Here is an 8,376-nt window from a genome sequence, read left to right as displayed (position 1 = left end):
GAGGCTGTGAAGTGACGGATCACCGATGTTTACGTCACCACTCCGTGATTTCCGGTTTCGCCTCGCATCGTCAGGGTCATAAGCAGCGCTCGGCGGACGGGGGGGGGGGGGGGGGGGGGGGGGGGGGAGGGGGGGGGGGCGGAGCTACCGCGCAATTTTAAACGGCGATTACGTCGCTCCTCAGTTATGAATCTATAAAAAAAATTCACCCGCGTGATTTATAAGGTCCTCTCATCCATACGTCAGCATTTTAATGAATTCGAAAGACTTTTCAGCTTCCCTTTAACAGGTCCCCTGCCGTTGCGTGGTCCAATCTGTCAGCCGATGCCCTATTACTCTACTCCTTTTCCCCCTTTAAGCGCTCCAGCAATTAGCCGCCAGCAATTTACACTACCCCATAGTGGGAATATGTGACCTTTATTTGAGACCAAGCAGCCAAGTATAAACAAGAGTACTACGCTTCGAAAACGAGGGAGACGACGCGTAGAACATACCATTCACGTGCGCTCGCGTTTTGAAGTCACGGATGCTTTTCCTATACGTTTAACTGGCGCTGTGCCCACCCAATCTTGTAAAAACGCTTCTACCAGCTTCGACAAAGGTGCAGCTACATCTAAAGTATGGACATCATAATGCCTGGGCGGTTGCTGTCAAAGGACCTGTTAACCAGCGAGTCCTTCGACTGCTACGAGGCCTTCGGAAACGGCATCTTCCAGTGGCGGCTGCTGATCCTCTGCACCCTTGCATCTTTCCTGACGAACATCCACGGTCTCGCCATCCCGCTGATTTCGAAAGACGTGGAGCACTGGTGCAAGCAGCCGGCATCCTTCAACATCTCGGAAAAAGCGTGGAAGAACGCGGCCGTACCCGTGGACGCCGCCGTACCCGTGGACGCCGCCGGCCGCTTCAGTCGTTGCCACCTATACAAGCACCCCGAAGACCCAAACAACACAGAGAGAATCCCTTGCCAGGAGTGGGAATACGACGACCAGCAAGCGAGGACCAGCATCGTGAGTGAGTGGAACCTTGTCTGCGAAAGACGGCTGCTCATGGTGGCAATCGTAGCTGTCTACAACGCCGGCGCCTGCTTCTTTATGATCGCTGCTGGCTCCATCGCGGACAGCATCGGCCGTAAGCCCATCTTTCTGGCTGGCGTGTTACTGGTCACCGTCTCCACAGTGGCTGGCTGCCTGTCCAGAAACTACTTGATGCAAACAACCTTGAGGTTCTTCAGCTCGGGCGGCACCGGCGTAGTCATGAGCCTCACCGCCGTGAGCTTCTTCGAAGTCACCATCCACGAAAACAGGCCACTCCACATTGTCGTCGCTGGAACGGTCGGCTTTCTATTTTCTGACCTGTATTACGTCAGCTTTGTGCCTCTCAAAATGTGGTGGGCACTAAAGCAGGCGATTTTTCTTCTACCGACTTTACTCTTGCTGCCGTTCCTCTGCATCGTGTGCGAGTCACCACGCTGGCTAATTTCAAAGGCGCGACTTGGGAGTGCCGAGGCCGTTATGCTGGCGGCCGCCGAGCTCAATCACTTTTCATACGCGCACACCGTGTCCATGGTACACAAGCTAAAGACCGACGTCGCCGTCAACGCTCAACGCCTGCGCGCCATCGACGAGGATGTGCTCGGTGGATGCTCCATTCTGCGACGTATGATCATAATGTGCGCTTCCTGTTTTTCTATAATGTTCACCGTATTCATTGGCTCATATATTACAATATATGAGCCAGAGTTTTGGTTTGCGTTTGCCACGTTTACCATGAATGCAATAGGTTGTGCGTTGTTATACCCGATGCTTAGAAGGGTAACCATGCTGACTCTGATAACAACTTGCTTTGGAGTGCTCGCTACTCTGCAGTGTCTGCAGAGCATTGCCGCTGGCGCGGAACTGCCAAATGTAACCATAGCTGTGATCCTAATGTCGAAGACAGTAGTTCTTTCCGGAGCTGTTCTTACCTTCACCTATGTCCTTGAACTGTTCCCGACGGCAGTACGCGGTACTGCTGCCTGCTGGGCTTACGCATGCGGTCGCCTAGGTGCTCTCGCCGCATTCGTCGCTCTTGCACTGCAACGAATTGGGCGCGTGGACTTGGCGTACGCCTTAGCCGGACTTCTGCTGTTCGCGTCCATAATCGCCCAGCGTGGCCTGCCTCGTGCAACCAGTGTCGAGTGCGCGAAAGAGGCAGCCAGAAGACACCATACCGTAAGCCAGCGCTCCATAGAACACATGAAGAGGAGTCTTGACTTACCTGCTCATGGTTCACCAAGAAGTAATGCCAGTCCAGCCAGTCCAGCCAGTCCAGCCAGTCGATAATTGGTGTCATCTAGCGGCCGTCTTCGGGAGGATGATTATCTCGACGGCTGAGACTATGGAAGGAAGAAAAACACTGGCCATGGTTGTTTCATCACTTAACTCTTTTTTTTTTTTGGTGGGGGGGGGGGGTGAAATGGAGGAGAGGAGGGCTCGAACTCTTAGTGAAATGGCTTTTCTCTGCCTCAAATACGTGATCATTTTGTTATGAATGCAGCCTTTTTTTGTTATAGCCATGTGGAGATGGGAAGAACAAGGTGCATTAAATTGAGGCACCTACAAATGTTCGTCCAGGTGCCAAAAGAGAACGTAACAGTTTCTTATTTCCGAAGGAACAGTCACACATGCAGCCGAAGGAAATTACACTTGTGTTCCATACGTGATCGTGGTGGTAACATGGAGAGGCCTGATTACCTGATCATTGCTTGTGGACAGTAAGCTTTCCTAGGTAGTTTATTTTTGTCTGCTCAGTCGTCTCTTATCCGCGGGTTATGCATCTATGTCCGAGTTGTGCATCTATTTCAGTCAGCACCTCATAAAAATGGAAACCCATGATGAGAAGATGGCAACGGCGAAGAAGGAGACAAAAGGAACACGAAGAGGAATCTTATACATAACAGGGGTATTGGGAAAAGAAAATTGGAGAGAGTATTTAAGCTCCGCCTCAACGGTATGACGGGATAGCGGCAATGCGTGGTGATTACTCTTGCACGACATTGGACGTGTGAATGAAGTTCGACTTTTTGAGATCCTGAAATGAAACGAGAGCACAATTTTTTGATGAATATTCGTGTCACAGCAGGTACAGCAGTCTGTTGACCCGAGGAACTTCCGTGCTTTGACTGTTTGCCACGTGTGCTAATCAAAGAAATTCTGAGACGAAGGAAGGAAGAATTTACGTGTGGCGCATTTACTGCTGACGGCAGCCAGGTGCTGGGACTCTCAAGTGGGCAAGTTAAGTGCACTTACGGAGAGTGTCACTCGCTGTAAGTACACTTTGCCACATCTAAAGGACGCAAGTGGAGTGTCACTCGCGGAAGAGTGCACTCCGTGAGGAGTGCGTTCACGGACCACACTTTGAGGGCTGTGGCTGAGTGTGTACCCTCGCCAGCAGCGACTTCAAAGGCACAATATTGCCACACAGCCCCGCACCGCCAGTGGCCATGCAGTGACGCCGATCGGCGTCTGCACCTGCCGCATCCAGATCCGAGGCCTTACGTTCACAGGCTCCTTTGCCGTATTACGTGACTGTTTGAAAGATCTCATTCTGGGCATGGATTTCTTCCAAGCGTATGGTGCGGTCGTCAACCTTCAGGAGCTCATGGTATCTTTTTCCGCCCAGCGAGCCGTTGACACCAACAGCGAGCCCAGCAGAGTAGTGTTGCGCCTATATGACGACCACATAACGATCCCTCCGCGAGCCAGCAAATTCGTCACAGTCGAGTGTGATAGCAGCACCGGCACCCTTGGCATCGCTGAAGCGAACATGTCGCTGCTACTCGCTCGGCAAGTTTGTGTAGCCCAAGGCTTAGTAGAACTTGCCAACGGTCGCACCGACATCTTAGTCACTAACTTTACCCGTGAACCGCAACATCTAACGAAGACAGAGGTCGTCGCTTATTTTGACGAGCTCGGAGAGTGTACCAGGCAGTGCTCTTTGTCCACGACGTCAGACCTCGACGAGGCGACGGCTACAGCCATCCCGACCGACGTAAACCCGCACCTCTTGGCCAGTCAGAAACGCTGCGTAGAAAATCTCATCTATTCTTTCCGTGACTGTTTTGCATCAACTTCCAAGGTGCGACAGACGCCGCTTACCAAGCACCGAATTATCGTTGCTGACGACCAAAGACCACTATGTCAGCGCCCTTATCGTGTGTCTTCAAAACAACGTGACGCCGTCCGCCGCCAAGTTACACAAATGCTCAAGGACGACGTCACACAACCGTCCACGAGCCCTGGGCATCACCTGTTGTCCTCGTCACGAAGAAAGATGGCACCCTCAGGTTCTGCGTGAATTACAGGCGCCTCAATAATGTCACGGAAAAGGATGTGTACCCTGTGCCACGCATTGATGATTCCCTAGACCGCCTGCGCCATGCCACCTACTTTTCGTCCCTTGACCTCCGCAGTGGGTATTGGCAAATAGAGGTGGACGAACGCGACCGAGAGAAGACCGCCTTTATTACCACTGACGGTTTATACGAGTTTAAGGTGCTTCCTTTTGGCTTGTGCTCGGCCCCTGCCACATTCCAACGAATGATGGACACCATGCTGTCTAGTGCCTCGTATATCTAGACGATGTCTTGATCTTCTCCGACACGTTCGATGAGCACCTGAAACGTTTGCGTGCTGTTTTCGAGGCCATACGTTCCGCTGGTCTCTCTCTCAAACCGGAAAAATGTCACTTTGCGTTTCATGAGCTGAAGTTTTTTGGTCACATTGTCAGCGCTTGAGGCGTTAGTCCAGATCCCGAAAAGACGGCCGCCATAGCTGCCTTCCCCAAGCCCACAGACAAACGGAGCCTACGTCGTTTCTTGGGCCTCTGCGCCTACTATCGCCGGTTTGTTCATAATTTTTCCAAGCTAGCTGATCCTCTGACCCGCCTGACGAAGGACGCTGAACCATTCTTCTGGGGCCAGGACCAAGAACGAGCCTTCACAAAACTCAAGTCGCGTCTGCAATGTACGCCTGTACTTGGCCACTTCGACGAGGAGGCCGACACAGAACTACGCACTGATGCCAGTAACGTTGGTCTCGGTGTGGTTCTTGTTCTGTGGCGAGATGGCCTAGAACGCGTGATTGCTTATGCCAGTCGCACTTTATCCCGTTCCGAAGTCAACTATTCTACTATGGAGAAGGAATGTCTGGCTGTGCTGTGGGCCGTTACGGAATTTAGTCCGTACTTGTATGGCCGCCTATTTCGGGTTGTGAGCGATCATCATTCACTGTGTTGGCTGACTAATCTGAAAGATCCCTCGGGGCGGCTTGCTCGATGGAGCCTTCGGTTACAAGAATTTGATGCCACCATCGTGCACAAGTCCGGACAGAAACACAGCGATGCTGACTGTCTGTCCCGCGCTCCTATTCCTTGCCCCGCGGACGAGTCCGACTACGATTCCGCTTTCCTCGGTGCTGTAACCACGTCCACTCTTGCCCGCCAAAAAAGGGCCGACTCCGAACTGCTTCCCCTCATCGAGTACCTCGAAGGAACCGCTCCATCTCCTCCTCGACTCTTCAAGCGCGAACTGTCATCGGTTTCCTTGCGTGATGGTGTTCTCTACAAAAGAATTACGGCCCAACATCTACAGCACTTCGTGATGAAGTTCTGCGTGCGTGCCACGACGACCTTTCTTCGGGCCACCTCGGGTTTTCCCGCACGTTGGCGCGCATATGTCACAAGTACTACTGGCCCAGGCTTGCTGCGCTTGTCCCCCGCTACGTACGAACCTGTCGTGAGTGCCAGCGCCGGAAGACGCCGCCGACTAAGCCAGCCGGGCTCCTGCAGCCTATTGATCCCCCGCGCCTCCCATTTCAACAGGTCGGCATGGACTTACTCGGCCCATTTCCGGCGTCTTCCATGGGTAACCGCTATATTGTTGTTGCCACTGATTATCTTAGCCGCTACTGTGAGACCAAAGCCCTTCCCCGCGGTACCGCAGCCGAAGTTGCACATTTCTTCATTCACAACATTGCGCTTCGTCACGGAGCCCCCACAGTCGTATTAATTGACAGGAGAACCGCGTTAACATCGGCATTAACGAGCGAGGTACTTCGTCTCAGTGGCACCAGCCATCGAAAGACTACAGCCTACCATCCGCACACGAACGGACTGACTGAGCGGCTGAACAAGACAATTGCCGATATGATTTCGATGTATGTCGACGATGACCATGGGAACTGGGACCGGATACTGCCTTACAACACGTTCGCGTACAATACTGCGCTACACAAAACGACACGCTTATCTCCGTTCCATTTGGTGCACGGTCGCGAAGCCCTGATCATGCTGGACGCCATGCTTCTTCCGGACCCTGCTCCTTTTTCTGTCGTGGCCGCTGACCAATTTGTTCGTGACGCCGAAGCCGCTCGCCATGTGGCTCGACAACGAATCCGGCGCCAACAACAACGCGACGCCAAGCGTTACAACCTCCGCCACAGGGAGGTGACTTACACACCCGGTGACCAAGTCTGGGTGTGGAGCCCGATACGTTTGCGAGGGCGCTCTGAGAAACTTCTTCGCCGTTACTTTGGTCCTTACCAGGCGTTACGCCGCCTCAGCGCGGTGACCTACGAGGTGCTCCCTCAAGGAAATGCCCGGTCCTCTCGACAACCGACGTCCGAAGTAGTCCACGTGGCACGAATGAAGCCGTATTACACCCGTTAACCCCTCTTCGTGGAGACACTCGCGCCGTTAACTTTCCGCCTTACCTTTATTATTATTTTTTTACCCGCCCGTGCGGCATCGAGACGATGCCTCTTGGAAGGGAGGGGGGCAATGCCACACAGCTGACACTCTGCAGGCGCCACCTGGTTGCCGCACCTTGTCTCCCAGAGCGTGGCCGAGCGTCTTCTTTGTCTTGTATGAGCTCGGCGGTTCGGCGAGCTTCGTCCCAGAATACGGCTGTGCTTCCCGCTTCCTGCTGCGTTTGTCGGTGACAATACGTATAGTACATAAAAAGTACAACTTTATTTTCATAAGAAAAAATTCGTTTGTTATAGCTGCAAGCAAAGCAACAAAACAAGGAAACGTGATCAGATGCAACATCACTGCCTGCCGCCATCTTGTTTGTTGCCGCAATTCTGGATAGTCTTGGCTGGTCTTGGCTTTTCTTCTATTTCTTATTTGTCATAGTTAAAAACTCTTGAACCTCGTTTTATTTGCGCTATTACGTTAACCGATCAATTATTATGAGTGCTCTTTCATTTCTATCGACCTCTTCAGAAATTCCGCTCATTTTCTGACGCCGTCTTTTTTTTTACTACGAGTGCACTTTGTTTGCCTGTTTAGAACCGCGTAGCCCAAAGTGTCACTCGGGATGCCGAAGCGCACTCCCCGTAAGTGCACTTAACTTCTGCGCTTGACAGGGGTATTAATTTGGAGCAATAAAGTCTCTGCATCCGAAATTAAAAAAAAAACTTCAAAAGACAATTAAAATTAAATTGAAGTAGGTGAAAATGAAGATGAGAAAAAGTGAGGAACGAGGCGTTCAAGCAGGTCGGTGCGCTGCATCAGTGAATGCAAAGAAAGAGGAAGAAGAATGAACTTGGCGATCGGAAAGTGGCTCAGCATGTTGGTTGTGATGTCCTCGCTTTTCCTGGCAGTTACCGCGGCAGACAAAGAAGGTAAGAAATGCACTGGTGCCTGTAGAGCTTGACAGTAATTTTACAGGTCGGCTTATATCAACTGTTCTGTGTTTTCTCAGAACGAATGCAATGGCTTTGCTTTGAAGCAGCCGGCCGCGGCTGCTGGCTGCTTGACGGCGTGGTGGTGGTGGTGGTGGAAAAACTTTATTTCCCACAGTAGGGGTCCTGAAGGACACTCGGCTAGGCGCCAGGTGTAGAGGGCAGCTCCCACGTAGGCACAGAGAGCCCGAAGCTCTCCGCCGCCGCGCGGGCCTACTGGACCGCCCGAAGCTGGTCGTGAAGTGAAGTACTTTTTAGTACTTTGTCCCAATGTTCCTTGTTCTGGTCAAGTCGACACCCGTTCCCACCACCAGCACAGGAGTGCCGTCGAGGGGAGGAGTTGGGTTATGGGAAGAGGATTACGAGAGGTTTTATTTACATGTCCTACTTCGTCAAGAGCAAACGGGAGAGTCTTTCGCCCACAGTGAATGGCGAGTTATATAGGGGTCTCATTCCCTAAAGTCCCTAGGTAAAGTCCCTAGGTAGAGGGGTAGAGTCCCTCTACCCCTAGAGAGGAGGTAGAGGAGGTAGCCCAGAAGGGAGTGGCTGAACGTTCACTTTCGGCCACAACCTAACACTTTCTCTCACTTGTTGACTCGCCCCCGTCAAGGGTTTGAGGTTGAGAGTAAGGTGAATGCCGACTAGGTCG

At 52.2% G+C, this 8,376-nt stretch overlaps 1 protein-coding gene across 1 annotated transcript; it reads left to right on the top strand.

Moving 5' to 3' along the window:
- The first annotated feature begins 620 nt into the window (after positions 1–620).
- LOC149342381 (solute carrier family 22 member 7-like) lies at positions 621–8,372 on the top strand. The gene is made up of 2 exons (XM_089546792.1): positions 621–1,659; positions 8,338–8,372. Exons 1-2 carry the CDS (start codon positions 621–623, stop codon positions 8,370–8,372), a joined length of 1,074 nt encoding a protein of 357 aa, XP_089402918.1.
- The last annotated feature ends 4 nt before the right edge of the window (positions 8,373–8,376 follow it).

Source organism: Amblyomma mixtum, chromosome 5 (assembly GCF_055824585.1).
Source record: "Amblyomma mixtum isolate Tamu chromosome 5, ASM5582458v1, whole genome shotgun sequence".
Classification (NCBI taxonomy): Eukaryota; Metazoa; Arthropoda; class Arachnida; order Ixodida; family Ixodidae; genus Amblyomma; species Amblyomma mixtum.
Note: the sequence above shows the minus strand (reverse complement) of the source record. Positions and strands in the feature narration are given on the sequence as shown.

Excerpts from the sequence above, each read along its gene's own strand:
- LOC149342381 (XM_089546792.1), top strand. The coding sequence starts at position 621 with ATGGACATCATAATGCCTGGGCGGTTGCTGTCAAAGGACCTGTTAACC. Across the intron at positions 1,660-8,337 it reads TGGATGCTCCATTCTGCGAC|GGTTTGAGGTTGAGAGTAAG; the intron begins GTATGATCATAA and ends GCCCCCGTCAAG.